The sequence below is a fragment of the Megalops cyprinoides genome, chromosome 8 (genome assembly GCF_013368585.1).
Source record: "Megalops cyprinoides isolate fMegCyp1 chromosome 8, fMegCyp1.pri, whole genome shotgun sequence".
NCBI classification, from domain to species: domain Eukaryota; kingdom Metazoa; phylum Chordata; class Actinopteri; order Elopiformes; family Megalopidae; genus Megalops; species Megalops cyprinoides.
The window spans coordinates 22,543,571-22,559,930 of NC_050590.1; the positions used below are offsets into that span (position 1 = coordinate 22,543,571).

The 16,360-nt window shown below is 40.6% G+C and overlaps 3 protein-coding genes across 4 annotated transcripts in view; 2 read left to right on the forward strand and 1 right to left on the reverse strand.

Moving 5' to 3' along the window:
• Positions 1 to 143: 143 nt before the first annotated feature.
• Positions 144 to 2,789, forward strand: harbi1 (harbinger transposase derived 1). Its single transcript, XM_036535458.1, has 2 exons — positions 144 to 1,278; positions 1,572 to 2,789. The coding sequence occupies exons 1-2, from the start codon at positions 609 to 611 to the stop codon at positions 1,946 to 1,948; spliced, it is 1,047 nt and encodes a 348-aa protein (XP_036391351.1). The 5' UTR covers positions 144 to 608; the 3' UTR covers positions 1,949 to 2,789.
• A 961-nt stretch (positions 2,790 to 3,750) lies between these two features.
• zgc:110699 (uncharacterized protein LOC325371 homolog) lies at positions 3,751 to 6,111 on the forward strand. The gene is made up of 6 exons (XM_036534530.1): positions 3,751 to 3,829; positions 4,178 to 4,234; positions 4,329 to 4,405; positions 4,816 to 4,960; positions 5,380 to 5,473; positions 5,898 to 6,111. Exons 1-6 carry the CDS (start codon positions 3,751 to 3,753, stop codon positions 6,085 to 6,087), a joined length of 642 nt encoding a protein of 213 aa, XP_036390423.1. The 3' UTR covers positions 6,088 to 6,111.
• A 6,015-nt stretch (positions 6,112 to 12,126) lies between these two features.
• The window catches only part of LOC118781966 (PHD finger protein 21A-like), a 78,929-nt gene continuing 74,695 nt past the window's right edge, over positions 12,127 to 16,360 (reverse strand). For both annotated transcript variants that reach the window (XM_036535142.1, XM_036535140.1), the window contains exons 15-19: positions 15,901 to 16,067; positions 15,133 to 15,288; positions 14,483 to 14,558; positions 14,238 to 14,341; positions 12,127 to 13,097 (exon numbers count right to left, since the gene is read on the reverse strand). In XM_036535142.1, the coding sequence (XP_036391035.1) occupies positions 12,741 to 13,097; positions 14,238 to 14,341; positions 14,483 to 14,558; positions 15,133 to 15,288; positions 15,901 to 16,067 (860 nt within the window). In that variant the 3' untranslated portion in view covers positions 12,127 to 12,740. The remainder of the gene's footprint in view (positions 13,098 to 14,237; positions 14,342 to 14,482; positions 14,559 to 15,132; positions 15,289 to 15,900; positions 16,068 to 16,360) is intronic.

A 16,360-nucleotide genomic window follows, 5' to 3' on the forward strand; every position in this document is an offset into this window, starting at 1 on the left:
ATTTCTGCGGAAATCAATCTGAACTTAAAAGGCTGAGTTTAACAGCATGTCGAGTGGTCGAAAGTAAGTCAACTACTGTTAGCGCCCTGGTGATTGTTTACGCAAAAGCTTGCCATATGCGTCATCACTGTGGGAAAGTCGTGCACGAGTGTCTGCAAGGAGAAGGTAGAGGTAGCCGAGTTGGCTACTTAGTTATCTAACCAAAGTAGCTACTGAAATGTATATAGGTAGCTAATAGTAGTAATGATAAGATAACTAGACTAAAAATCGATAAGAAAAAATTAGCTAGCACCAGCTAGCGCTCGGAGCTTTGTGTGTAGCTAGCTAGCTAACACATTGTTTATGCTAGGTTGCCACCAAGGGACACCTTAACATTCTTGACAACGATAAAAATAGCAGTATGTTAGCCTGGAAGGCCACGTACACAGCGAGCTTGGATTTAAAGGAGCGGTAGATTTGTTGAAAACTTTCGAAGTAACGTTAGCAAGGTATATGTTTGTATTATGCCATTTGTTCGCGTTTGTAGCTAACCAGTCATCTAACGTTAGTGAAATTACATTGATTTTTTCAGTTTCACGTTTTTAGTTTCTTTTTTTCTGTGCACTTAAATGGCTATACCGATAGCTATCCTGGATTGTGACCTTTTGCTACACGGACGTGGCCACAAAACCCTGGATAGGTTTGATATAGAGACTGTATCTGATGAATTTCTGTTGTCAACGTTTGGCTTCCCGCGGGAATTTATTTACTACTTAGTGGAACTGCTGGGTGACACGCTGTCACGGCGTACGCAAAGGTCAAGAGCAATTAGCCCGGACGTCCAAATACTTGCTGCTTTAGGTTTTTACACTTCGGGGTCTTTCCAGACGCGAATGGGAGACGCCATTGGCATCAGTCAGGCCTCGATGAGTCGCTGTGTTACCAATGTCACCAAAGCGCTTGTTGAAAAGGCTTCCGAGTTTATCGGTTTTATTCGGGACGATGCCACAAAACAGCAGTCCAAAGAGGAGTTTTACAGGGTGGCAGGAATGCCCAACGTCATCGGAGTGATAGACTGTGCTCATATCGCCATAAAAGCGCCGAATGCCGAGGACTTGTCATTTGTCAATAAGAAAGGCTTCCACTCCATTAATTGCCAGCTTGTTTGCGATTCAAGGGGACTTCTACTTAGCGCGGAGACACACTGGCCGGGCAGTTTGCAGGATAATGCAGTTTTCCAGCAGTCCTCAGTGAACAGATTCTTTGAAGAGCAGGAGAACCACGAAGGCTGGTTATTAGGTAAGCATATATGCCCTGTTTTATATACGTTGTTTGTATGGTGATAAAAGATTTTCTACTAATACCAAAGCTGGCTGAAATTCATAGACGTAGGTGAAAGTACTTAGGCATTGTAGTGCTTACTGAGCATTGTTTGAGATCTCACATTTTTTTTTTGTTTTCTATGCCTTGTCAAAGGAAGACTTGGTTGTATGAACATGTTCTCTTGTACATCTTGATATGCTTGTGAGGTTCATTTGTGAAATAGTCTCTACCCTATTTGAGAGGTAGACTAACTGTATTGGATCTTGCAGGTGACAGCCGGTACCCTCTAAAAAAGTGGCTGATGACACCCCTACAGTACCCGGAAACCCCTGCGGATTACCGCTACAACCTGGCACACACTGCCACACATGAGATTGTGGACCGCACATTCCGGGCCATTCAAACCCGCTTTCGCTGCCTGGATGGGTCCAAGGGGTATCTGCAGTACTCTCCTGAGAAGTGTGCTCACATCATCCTGGCTTGCTGTGTCCTGCACAATGTGTCCCTGCAGTCTGGCCTGGATGCCTGGACATTTGAGAGGACAGAGACTCCAGATCAGTCAGAGGAAGGGAGTGAGCAAATGGACTCACTTGACTCTGAGGCCTTCCGGATACGCCAGGAGCTCATACTCAACCATTTCAGCTAGATCTCTAGATATTTAGGAGAATAGGTCATGGATACATCCTGTGAACAAGGGCCCCAGAAGACCATGAGAGTGCTGTTTTCTGTTTGAAGTGTTCACAGACTTTTAAGGCATACAAAGCAGGCACTCTCTTCTAATTATTTGATTACTGTAAAAATGAGTAAGTTTTAGTATTGGACTGGGTCACAATATATCACTTCTTTGGTTTTTTCTCTGATTTGGCACTTGCTTTTTATGGTGAGCCAGGGAAGGATTGCTATAACCGTATTTATTCTGCATCTCCCAAAGCCTTTGTTTTGAGGAATGACCTGTTAATTATATCTTTGCATGCAATGCAGCTGTTGAGCTATAGAATTTGTAGAAGTAATCCAGTATCTACTGTTCACTGGATGTTTTGAGAAAGTGGTCCCCAGGTTGTGGGTATATGGAAGAGTATATTGTCTAGGCAGTATGCAGTATTTGTATAGCATCTGCTATCTTGGGGACATGCCTAGCTGAATGCCTTGATGTTGTCTGAATATATTTCAGATTTCATTCACTCCTATTTTTAAAATCTAAAAAAATCTCTGTGAATCAGTTTGATCTTTAGTGGCAACCTTGATTGTCCAAGAAGCACTCCACTTTTTAGTGTTAGGTGAAGATCATTGCTGTACCTTAGAGTCACTGGTAGATGAATAACTTTATAATTGATACAAACTCATGTTACAGTTTACTTCTGAGAATTAAGCAGAGTTAGGCAGTGTATTTCAATAAGGGGAGCAATGAGAAGTTATATGTAATTGCAGTTGTCATTGCTTCATTGATTATGTCTTATTCTTTATTAAACACACTGCTTTTCCGCAGTTCCCTCATGTTTATTCCTACATTGATTCCAGTTATTTCTGTGAACCCACAATGACAATTTCACAGTACAAATTAATATGTGGTTAATATACTTAAGCTCTATAGAAAAAAGGCCTAGCAACTTTGGTGACAATACTGTTGAGTGCCGGTTGCTTGTGAGGGCGCTAAGACCAGGCGAGTCATCTTCACTGCACAGCACACTTCGCTGTCAACCACAATTAATCAAATAGCTGGTTAATGAGCCCTGGAAAAGGCTTCTACAAATGGAAAACTGAATATGACAGCTGGATAGAGGGTGGGAAAGCAGTGCAAATGCCAAAAAAGAACAAGCAACGATTATTACCACAACATCTCCCTTAATTATTAGCAGGGACTTGGAGCAGACAGTGGCACTGTGCTACGTTATTGTGGATTGTAGCAGTCACTCGCAACATTCTACACTGCGGTATGATGATGCTAAGCTCCATACAGTGACGAATACGCAGTTTTGTCTCATTCTAATAGTGTCCTGGGAGAAGACAGCAGATTCTGCCGTAGATGTATATGTTAATATAAGTTGAGTTTTTCTACAGTTAGAACATTTGATTGGACAACACCACAGACAACGTAAGTAGAATATGTATATTTTTTAAGTTCATAGATAAATATTTTATTTTTTCAATCAGTAATTATGCAACTAATAGAAATAATAGTAGTGGTAAACCATGTGTTTTCTAACTGACTTTAGATAATTTATGTGCTTGTTACAGGAGCCTGGAAGTAATGCTATGTAGCAAATCAAACTAATTTTTCATAACAATGATAATCATACCATTGTTTTTTTTTTAAATATTTGTCACCATATAGTGTCTTTGGTATTTATATACAACAGATTCAGAAGATTTTTTCTACCCGCTGTAATGTAGACTGAGATGATAAATTTTGAAAGAACCTATGTCCATAGGACTCCATACTCTTAAACCATGACTGACTGTGGACAAAATAGGAAATTGACCAGAGCAAAACTGGTGGTACTAGGCCGAGACAACTGTGGAAAGACTGGTAAGACTTAATAAATGACATTTTTTTTTTATCTTGAATTAATTCATGCTATTATAAGGTCTGGAGGAAGTAGGTAAGTGTATTGATATGACAAAATGGAATGGTGTGTTCAATAACCAGACAATGGGGAAAGTGTACAAAAAGGAAAATTACTGAAAAGAACACATACTTGCTGAAAACAAAAAATAACATCACTGTGGAGAAATATCCTCTGTCTCATACACTTGTATCTATAAAGTGAAAGGATGTTTTTATGTAGGGGTCATGGTTTTGCCTTCCAAGAAAACATTTCAAACATTATGGGCCTGTGTGCACTCACCATGACATGTTCTGTTTTGCTTCATTCAGCTCTGTGTGTCAGATTCATCACCAAGCGTTTCATCGGGGAGTATGACCATAAAAAGGGTAAAGAGACACTGAATCATGTTTTACTGCTGTTATGTAAGGACGTGGTGTAGCCTTATAAGGTCAACTGTCACTTTGTGTCTCCATTGTACAGAGGTGACCTACAGGTGCCAGAAACTTGTGGACAAAGAAGTGATTGATCTGGAGATATTGGACACAGCTAACAAGGTAGTTGGATTTTGTTGCAGCTGTTATTATTGGATGACCTCTCCAATTATTTCTTACTGTTCCACAGGTTTTTTTCTTTTTTTGACATATCAATTCCTCGATAGTGGGAGATGATACATAGCAGTCATAGCACAGATAGCATCGAGACCCTGTTTTACACATACCTTTGGAGTCTTTTATTCTGAATTGTGGGTGAGTTGGATGCAGATGCAATAGATGCTTTGTTTGACAAAACTTGGAACACTTTTCTACATATCAAAGCAGAACATACACAGCTGCCAGGAAAAAAAAACTAAATCCTGCACCCTCTAAAAGCCTGACAAATAACAAACATCTTTGAGACAAAGTAGGAACTCTATGTTTCTCATCAAAGCATTAACATTAACTGTCCCCTCTGTCTGTCTGTTTGGGAGTGTGTGGGGCCTGCAGCCAGTTCCCTGGAGAGCTCCATCAAATGGGGAGATGGCTTTCTCATCATGTACTCTGTCACAGACCGCGGCAGCTTTGAGTCAGTCTCACGCCTGAAGAGGCTCATCGACCATGTGAAGCAGACCCTAGGTGAGATGGCCAAGCTTGCCTATTCCTTTGTAGTTGTCCTGGGGTAGGCCACTCCATTGAAAGGGAGGCTCGAGTGACTCTGTGGGTTAGACTGGTGCTAAGATATTAAGCTGTAAAACTGCTAAAGGTACAAGAACATTCTTTGCCTTACTAGACAATCCATTCATCCCCCTAAAAGGACTTAGAAGCTGAAGCAATGTACATGTAGTAGAGAAAGTAGCTTGATAAAGTCCCTCAGTAGCACTTTATCTTCCTTGTAAATTTATGCTTCCTTGGGCTTTATGGAAGGGGTTACTTTGTGGTTGTCAGTCTTACAGCAGAGAACAAGCTTGAATGATTACATACAGGCAAAGTTCTAAAACAGATCTGAAAACAAGCTCCAATGGTTTCTCAGCAATGTGGTTACTGTCCTTTGGCAGGCATTCCCACTGTAATTGTGGCCAACAAGTGTGACATGGAGAATGGACGAGTGGTACGAACAGAGGAGGGACAGGCCCTGGCCAGTGACCTGAGGTCAGTACTTTGATTTATCCATTACATCACTGGTCTTAATGACATATTATTAAGGCTTTCATTTGTCAATGTCCATTTTACTTTTCACAGCTCCCCTTTATACTTTGCCATATCGTTTAGCTGTACCTACATATTAAATGGATAAAAAATGGATAAAAACATGCACTCACAAAAAAAAAAATTTCCGAGTCAAACAACATACACAAAGGGTATGCTAGGGGATGTAAGAGTTTATGATTGAAAAACCTATTTATCTAGGACTAAAATCAGGGTTAAGAGCTGTCAGCTTTTTTCCTGTTTAAATCTGGTGCAAAGCATCATGCATCTTAGCAGAAATACCAAGGAGCATAATATGAAGTCAGCTGAATTTTCACCCTGAGCAGGGGCAACGCTTACCTACCTGGTGTCCTTCTGGGTTGTGCAGGTGTAATTTCTATGAGCTGTCAGTGGCAGAAGGCACAGCAGCAGTGGAGACAGCGTTCAACCAGTTGGTGCGGGAGGTGAGGCTGGAGTTCTACAGGCATCTGCTGGCTATGGACAAGCGCTCACGCATGCTGCAGATGAGACACGCACTGAAGAACAAGCTTACCCGCAGTAAGACCATGCAATGGTAATTGCTGCAGGTGTGAGATACAGTAGGCAGGAGAAAGAAAGACGCCTTGGGTGCCTTGTTGTGCTGTGGGATCTTGGAAAGACGTTGCCTACAAGGATCTGTGAGTGAACCCCTCACAGAACTTCGACGGGTCTCAGATAATCACAACACAGAATGTAGAGTGAGATGTTGAATAGTACATACTTGCCTTACTATCAGACAAAATTCCAAGGTTTTGCTCCTAGTGCGAATAGTATTCCACATGACTATACCTAAGTAATTATCTTAAAAGTTTTGACTAGTGAGGTTTGAGAGGTGGTTGCTGCGTGGAACAGTTCCCATCTTTGAGGAATGTGTAAACAGAAGGAAACCTGTTGATTGCAGAGTTAAGTGAACACGTGCACTGATACATAGATCCTAGCTAGATGCTTGTTACTTGATCTTAAATGACAAGATCCAAAAGCTCTATTAAAATACTGCATTTAACCATTTATGCTTTGTACAGCTAAGAGAACATTATTTGTGATTTATTAAGTTAAAGTTCATTCATTTTGTTGCAGTCTGAACATTTAGTTTAGAGTAGACCCTTTGCTCCCGATACCTCTGGAAACAATTGCTCCTTGCCATATTATGCCAGTACACTCATACCCATTACAGTATCTGTTAGCAACTTTTCATTGAGCTGTAAGAGACATTCACAATTTTATTATTACATGTTGCATAGTCACATTTTGGTAAGTGACCTCTCAAAAGGTCACATACAAAAACAAACCAAACACTGTACCCTTGCCTTAATTCCTGTATTTCAAAGAACTACAGGAAATTAACAATTATAAATAATTTTAAGTCACTCTAAACCTTTACAAATATGCCACTGGCCACTTAAAGTAAAATGTTCATGGTAAAAATAAAAATTCCATTTCATGAGGTTAACTATAAAAATTTAACTTATGTAAGATGAAAATGTAGGTAACTAAAACCATTCAGAAACATTGAACGCTTGGAGTGAAATGAAGGCGATAAAGGTCAGACGCTTGGCTTTGTTATTTTATTTAGCAAAATGGTAAAATAAATAAATACAAATTGATCAAATGCTCCTAATCCCCACTGTTTCCAATGTTTTCTAAAGTATTTGCTAAACACTGCATACAAATAACTTATATCACAGAAGAGGCTCAAATACAGGGAGGTAAAGAAATTCAGCGGTTCACTAACAATGTCAGGCAAACAACAACAAAAAGATCTTTAACAAAAGAAGTTGAAAAATAAACATACACTCCTTTTCAAAGTCATTATGAAAAATACAATAAACAATTCTTACAAGAGAATCTGCAGACTGTGTAATAAACAATTTACACATAGTTCAGCACATCCGGTGTACCTCTGCATCTTTGTATCGCTACAATGCGTCTTTGTTTTGTGTGTAACAAAGTGGAAGATTTTTTAAAACTTTTTTCTTTTTAGCACAGTTAAATGAAAAATGTCTTCTAAATGAAATTACAGAGGATGAGGTAAGAAGCTGTAAAAGGTGAACAACATTGGGGAGGTCACAATAATGTTGTAATGATGAAACATCTTGGTATCAGAAGGCCACAGTCGTGACTTGGTATATTGTGAGAAAAAGATGTAACTGGAATATGCTGAGATATGACGCTGGAAATTTAATGCACAAGTCAGGGTGTGAATGAGGAGTTGTCAGTGGTGCCCCTTGGAATACACCGATTTAAAATTCAATATGCCTGATAGGTTGAAAACATTATATGTAATAATTTAAACATATAATATTCCACACACCTTGTACACCAAACTGCTCTGACTGATTGTATACCACTTGGCAATGGCTATGTATGAAAACACAAAAGACCCTTTAAACCTAAAATAGAAAGTCCCAAGATTAAGTTTGTTTGGTGGAAACCTTTTTTTAAAGTCAACATGAATGCAACATGAGAATAGGGTGCAGAAAATAGGTCCCATTTTCCCTGATGGACAAATTCTGGATAGATGGTACTCAAGATGCCAAGCTGAAGCATAAAATCATAGTCTCATACTTTAACTGATATGTATTAAAATGCATATAAAAGGCTTAAAAATAGCAAAATGCAGATTCTTTGGGTACATTGGTTTTAAATTATGAATGCTTGAATTTGTACAATATGTGGCTTTTAGAATATCTAATTCATACAAAACAAAGTACTCCACAATACTCAACTTGGACCCTTGCCCCTTTCCCAACACCCACCCTCCAAAATAAATGTACAGGAACATTCAGCGTGGCGCATCAAAAAGGCAGGACTACTCATGAGGAGAAAGAGATTGAATTCAGTGGATTCTCATCTTTCTTTGAGCCCATATCATATAACTTTTTAAATGAAAGTCAGCACAGGTCATGGCATTCAGTGCTTCCTGTACTTTTTTTTCACATGAAACACATCCTCCATTCTAAATTCTCAGCATTATAGGGTTCTGGAAGTGCTGTGTCATCTTTTGTTCGTTAGAAAATGATTAATTTATTTCTTTAAACGTTTATATCATTCTAAAATAGTTTTGTCAATAGATATTGCCTGTGTTAGAAAAGAGTAACTGCAAGTTTGTGTAAAAAAAGAAAATAAATGCATATTAAAAAATCTTCCAAGAGAAAAAAATTGCATAAGAAGGCATACATTTTATTGAACTGACTGGACAGCTGCTTTGATGTGAAAAGAAGGCTTTCCAGTTGGGATCCCATTTAGTTCTTACACTCCCAACAAGCACAAGCCAGGGGTTTCAGGAGGCCCAGTACCTATAGATGGAGATCATAATCGTTTTACTGCATGGCTGAGTGTAGTGATATACTACTAGGGACTTACAGTAAGACCATCCTACCAATGCAATTTAGCTGCACCACAAACCATAGAAAATAATGTCATGACCACTGTGCTGCCCTGGCTGACTTGCTGACGTGCAAATCTTTTGTCAATCTCTGAGAAAGAAACAAAGCTCACATCCAGGGTATAAGGATATCACCTCGATTTCCATTTGATATATATTCATAGATTTATATATATAGTATATAATATATATATATTTGTGTTTTGACAGAAACTAAAGGAAATTAATACTAGGAAGGTGTTCAACCAAAAAGTGCATCACATCATCTGAAAATCAACAAATTTCACACTTTCAAACACATGTACTTCACTTGCATTTGAAAGGCCTTGTGCATGGTCTATCACAAACAGCTTTCCAATATACATATCCACATCCTGGTTTCATATCCATCACAGGGACAGTCATTTCAGCGCAGATTCCAGTAACACTACATTTAACAGCTGACTACTTAACAGCTTGGATTACAGTACCCCGAAAAACCTTTCCTATTTACGTAATGACGGCTGGTCCCCCTTTATACTGAATAATGTTACCTTCGTGTAACTCAAAAAATGTATTATTGTAAGAGTACATACATTTCAGGTGTAACCTCAAAAAGTCAACCCTGGCACAGACAGAAGAAATCTTCCCACAATACTTTCAACACACTTTTGTTCAGGGTGAAAATTAATTTCTTAAGGCAACTGCTATACAACATTTTTATATATATATATGATGTCAACCTCAGAAGACCAGTGAAAGAGGTGGCCAGGAATATGAAAAAGCAACAGATACCTAACATGATGGTCATAGAAGTTAACACCATCAGTGCTATGGTACCTGATTGACCTTACACTATTTATCGATATGCAAAAAGACAGTTACAGAATCTGAGAAACTGCTTTGTGCTTTCTATCTGGTTCCTTTTTTGTGTTGCTGGAGATATTTGTCACAAAATGTATTAAATCTGCAGTGCAATTTGAAAATGAAAATGTGCTGTAGGGTGAGGCACAGGGAAAGAAGGAGAAATGGTACTTAACAGTACAAAAAAACACACGATACTGAGAGAAACTCAATGAGTAGCAGGGAAAACGAAGATTCCAGGACCTCAAGAACAACCACAGGTGCTTTCACACATGCCGATCCTCGAGAAATGTGTCATCACAACAACTGCACTCTAGAGCACTCTAGTTTTAGATTATTGATTTTTTTCTGCCTGCTTGGTGGCATTTAACTAGCCTGTATGCCAGTCTGCTAGCTAATATTAGCCTTTCAATTTATACATTTGGCCCACAATTTCACTGAATACCAACAGCTGCCCTTATTGCTCTGATTAGATTCTTCTGCTCCTCAAACTGCTCCCTATATTGTAGGATCTCTTTTGCTCATTTTATACTTTAATACAGTCATACCAAAAAAATCTACCTCACACACTTCTCATTCTTTGCTTCCTGTTCTAGGTTTTTTTAATCATATAGGACAGGAGGTACTTCCCAGTGCAACCATGCCAAACTGGTGTGAGGTGCCAGGGGTAATGTTCATGCAAAACCAGTTTAGCAACACATTTAGCAGCACCGAGCGCTCCATAGGGGCACATGTGAAAGCACCCTAAAACATTCTCTTCAATGGCACTGAACTTTCAGCATCAGGATATGTCAGGTTTGTTCTACTCAATTTTGAATAGAAGCATCATGCATTACTTGTTCTGACATATATAACATGTTGAGCCCTTACTCACTTTAGTGCCTTAAGATAAAATGACAGACACCAAATGTTACAATATGATTCCAAAAAAAAAAACGCTACATTTAATTAACACCACTCCACTTAGAACAGAAATGATATTTGAAACGTTTTGCTTTCAGACAATTTTTAGATAATAAACAGAAACCATCAATCAAAGTTAGCACTGCCTTCTGTAATCTGTAAAGAAAAAAAATATGTAGTTCTGTCATATCAGTCTTAACATTGTGCCTTTGGATTTAATGTCACACTGCCCCAAAAACAAAAACTTTTTTCCTTTTCAGAAATGAAATTTCTTTGCAGGGAGCTGACTACAATCCTTGGTTTCACCTGTACCTCAATTTCATTTCTATTTGTTGTTGTAAATATGTACATTACTCAGGTACTATGCAGATATGACAATGATATAAACATGACATGATATCTAACAATGTCTTCCTAGTGCCTCTGCAGCACCACAGAACCACAAATGACAAAAAAGGCCAATGAAATAAAAAAGTGTCTTCAGATTGCTAGCTCTCCTTGTAGTTTTGTGTATGTGAAGAAAGACAGTGCTGATTGTTGTTTTTTGATTCGCTTTGGAACAAGTTTGTGCTTTATTTTAAGGGTTTTTCCCCTTTCCTGTTGCCATCCTTCGGTCATGAACGCTCTGAAATGCCACTTTAAAGTTCAAAAATTTTGTGGCATGAAATTTATGCCTATTTCAGGGAATCCAATTTGTTGAGCTTCTCATTATATTATAGTTTATTTTGAAAAAAGAGACATCCCTGCTGAATTTGGCTACAATAGCATTTGGCAGTTCAGAATTCCACGTATAAGTATCTTATATGCACAGATCACCTCTTACAAAAGAAAAGTATTTACAGAATCTATTCCAGTTCTAACACCGCTTATTAGAAATGACGTTTATGAAACAGAAAAGCACTTTTTCCAGAATTAATTTCTCATCTTTCTCAAGACTAGGAAGACCTGAATATCTTTTCCTATTTAAAAATACTCCTCACAAATAATTTTATTTTCTGTGACTGCATTCTTGCAACTTTGCAATTAGTGCCTGTAAAATTGACACAATGACTCAAAAAAAAAAAAAAAAACCAAAAAAAAAAACAACAAAAGCAAAAAACCTCACTTACCACATTGGATTGACACTTATTCCTAGTAAGTTACCATGCGCGGCCTGGTGCTTCTGCTTGATGACCTCCGCTTTCCTCCTCATTTACCACTGTGTCTGTGCAGCTCTCTCTCACCGTTTTCCTTCTTCCTGTCTCTGTCCTGCGTCTCACTGTCTGCCCTGTATTTCTTTGTCTGCTCAACTCCTTTACTGTCTGTCCTGTGTTCCTGTATCTGTGCAACCACTGGAAATTATGCTTAATGGTTGTGATCTTTGAGCCTGAGGCATGATTCTGGATCTCCTGTTTCATCATGGGTTTACTGGCTGTGGTAGGGGTAGGGCTTGGCAGGGGGGGGGGGGGGGACTGCTGGCCATGTTGTTTGATTCTCGCCCCAAAGTCTAACTTGGGTCAAAACACAGCAATACCTAGACAATTTCCACACTGTCCATGAATACTGATACTCTTGTCCCATGCTGGGTAGCTCTTGACTGGGATGCTGTACTGCTGTTTTAGTCAGATATTTACATCGATCTGTGCTGGTGACACACAAGCGGGGACCCATGGCAAACGCTCTTTGGACATCTGTTGACCCAACTCCCCTGACTAATTAAAAACTAAGACAACCAAGGAAACAATCCCCACAAGAGGCTCAAGGGCGACTGTTGCAGGCACACACTGGTGTGATGTTTGAAATTATTATCATCCTTATTATTTATTATTATTTTCCACCATCAACTAGCAAAAGACCAGACCAAACCCTCTGTTCTCAGCCCCCTCCCATTACCCAGACTGGCACTCTTGGATGCAGAATCTCCTGTTCACAGTCCAACCACATATAAATATTATGTGTGTGTATGTGTGTGTACACACACACACACACACAGGCAACTTGGAGCACTGCTCTGGGGTGTGAGTGAGCTCTCTCCAGTGTTTGGGGGCTTCTTGTTCTTGGTCTGAGGGGTAGGAGCAGGTGTTATTTTGCACTGTCCATGCTGTTGCTGGGGGCTGGTACCGAGGACGGGGATGGCTCTGAGGTTTTACTGTTGTTGTTGCTGACATGCTCCTCAATTGCCTCTGCTTCCTCTATGCTGGCAGTGGTGGTGGGTATCTCCGTGTGGTGGTTGTTCGTGTTGTTGCTGCAATTTTTTTTGTTTGCACTGCTGCTCAAGCAGTCTATTGTGCCATTAGCGATACCCTCTGGACTGCCAGTCTCCAGGGACTGGGCGAGGTTGATGCCCTGGATGAGGCGGACAAGGCTTTTCACTTTTTCTAGCGATGCCTGCATCTCCTTCTGCCGGGCCAGGATGGTGTTCTTAGTCTCCATGCATTTCTTTAGGGGAGAAAGGAGAGGAATCTCTAACTCATAGAGGTCCAACATACAAAGATACTGATAACCCATACATCATAGAAAAACACACTGGCAAGCCATCAGGATTCAATATTCAATCCAGTTTTCATATCTTAAAAATGTTCTATTCACTAACAACAAAGCCCTGGCCCTGTTAAGTCACATAGCACTTTACCATGTCTATGAACTTGACAGAAACCAAGATTCAACTAATTGTCATCTCTAATTATCTAGTACCAATGCCACTATGCTCCCCATTTTCAGAATCTTAAAACATATTGCAGCAACCAGGAGGAGTTCAGGGGCCCTGTAGTCTCTAGACATGGCCTGTGATACCGGTTTCCTACCTCAGGAAACAAGTGCCACCATGCCAAGGTGATACGGCTCAGAGATATATGTCCATGCAGACATATTAGCATGAGGAAAATAAATGTACAATTATACATGATTAGTTAGAAACACATCCTTTGTAAAACAGTAACTAGACTGCTGACATAAAAGGCTACAGTTAGCTATTCTTTGTACTAATCCTTGTTACACACAACTACCTATATGAGGTTAAGTTAGCACTGTTAGCAACAGATACAGCCAATGTACTTCTATATTGGTAGAGAATGTCTGATAACAAATGTTACCGGGTGATCTGGATGGTTCATCTCATAAATAGCTTTTTAAACAGTGTATCAAGTGTATCATGCACATTTTATACAGGCAGTCTATGGGGGCCCATGCAAGGAGACAGTCAAACCCTGACCAACCTACCCACGCCTATTCGGAATGAAGCCAGTTTGTTCTATCAATGCCTCATCCCGGCCATTGTGAATTTATGACATGGCTGGGTTTGAACCCAGACAGTACAGCTCAGCTTGTGTTCAAAGGGAATACCCTTACCCCTGAGCTACTCATGAGCTTTCACCTGTAACATCTCTATCCTGAATCCTAAACTGCAGAAATTACATCTGATTTGGTCTGCATGCGCCAGGCAGATTACGGGGCCATAGTTTCAGGACTGGTTCTTATTCAGCTTCAAAACTGCAGGGGAAGACTGAGCTGGCTGAGTCAGCGGAGGTAGTGTATTGTAGTAGCATGATGGAGAGAGCTAGTGTCATCATTGGTGCTCACCGTTATGGAGTTACTAAGCTGCTTGACCCTCTGCTCCAGCTGCTCCCTCTCCTGCTTTAGCTCTGTGCTCCACTTCACCAGCTTCTGTTTCTCCTCCTCTTTAGCTGGCAGGGAAAAATAACACAAATTAAGTACAGACACCTAATAATTCCACAAGGAACCTCACTTTGTGCAAGTAGGGAAAAAACATCTCCTGGATGAAACTGACTTCAAGTGCACGGCATGCTTTTGCTGTATTCGTCTACCTGCTTTATATGCAATATAGGAATGAACGATGGCCAGGGTTCCAGGCCAAGGAATTGCTTCTTCTTTCTTCAAAATCTGAAATGGGAAAAGAAAAAAATAAGCAGTGCATTACTGCTGTGACAAACAGAGAGCAGCAGGTCCCACACTGTCTCACTCCAGAAGCTCACTCAGAGCAGAAAGGTCTCCAGCACCACCCTCTCAGTCACCCTCTGCCAGGGTCAGCATGGACAACCAGCATGGACAACAAAAAGAATCAGACATGAGTGACAGGTGCCAGCTTACTCTTACAGAATGAATGAATCCCCAGAAAAGAGAAACACATGGATATCTGAAAAAACCATGTTGAGACTTACAAAGCGTGGAACAGTCTTTATTTCTTAAAGAATGGGACTGGAAAGAGCAGGGTGTCAGAGTGAATGTGTGGACTGTAAAAGCACCAACAGCCCTGTGGAACAAACAGGCTGAAAGTCTTTAAGGACCAAAACTCCTCCAAAACAAGCCTCTTTGCTGCCAACAAGCAGCACTACCAAATCATTAATGCCTTGGTGGAATACCAACTCTTAAGTCTGGGCTGCTACTAGACACTGGACTGCAGAGCAAAGAAACAGGGGCCAGGGGTATGTAGCTACTGGGACTGGCGCTATGTTACCTGGTCTTGACATTTGGGACAGATCCACATGCCTTTGGGAATGGTTTTCAGGGGTGGCTCCAGGCAGTCGAGGTGGTAGACACGTGAGCATGTGTCACACATGAGCAACTGGCCACTGCGCCTGCACACAGTGCAGAAATCCTCATGGATGTCTCCCTGTCAGGAAGAATTACACTAATCAATATCGCTGCCGCTCTTGGCTGGACTAGTTGGATATTGAGAGGTGGGCTGGGGTGCACATTTGTTGGCTTATCCAATACTGCTACAGCTTCTGGGACTTTTAAGAGATGTCACAGCCAATCATAGAGGGCTCCATAGATGCATCTAATTTCTGTGTTTTACTTCATTTTTATCTTATTTTTAATTCATTAGGAGAATCTGAGCTGCACACTGCTGCTACGTGACCATACTTCACATGTCTAATGTATGAGTGCCACGTCCAACAGGATCACCACTACACTTGAAATGGCAACAAAACTCTGAAGTCCACCCATTAATCATTTTAATTCCATAACAGAAGTCCTTCAGCTACAGAGAAGAGGAAGAAGACTGTTCACTTTGTAAGACTTTGTAAAACAAACAGAAACACAAATAATGGGCAATGGATGTAATGTCACAGTAAAGCTGGAAGAAAATCAGTAGTGAGTGTGCTTGTGCTCCTATCCTTGGCTGAGAACTAGTGTATGCAGAGGTTTTATATTAAGGCCTCTTCCAGCAGCAGAGGTGGGGGCCTTGGCTGGGGCAGCGTACGCTCCAGCAGCTACTTACATCCCCAGAGCTAGGGCTGGGCAGAGGGAGAGTGTGGGGTTGGGTGGGGAAATGAAAGCCCCCAGTCTCAGGCTTGTCAGGGGCTGGGGAAGCAGGATGGCTGCTGGAAGGGGAGGACGGGGTATGGCAGCCAAGCTCCGGAACGCTGGTGTATTTAGGAGGGCGACCTGAACAAAATGAGACAGACAACACAAAAAAAAAAGGAAAAGGAAAAAACAAAACATTTGTCTGACATACCTTTGACAAGGGGTCCTCATTGGCTAGCATGGAAAGAAGAGGAGGAGGAGTATAGACAGCAGAGTTAGTGCACATGGGGCAGAAAGACAGCAGGAGCATGCAGTGGGATTACACAGGAGGAGCTGAGCAACACTGACAGCCAGTCAAAGGGCAGGGTCAAGGAGGAAGAAGCCAAAGCAATAGCAACTCTTTTACATGCATTTTTTATTCTGGGCTAAAAATC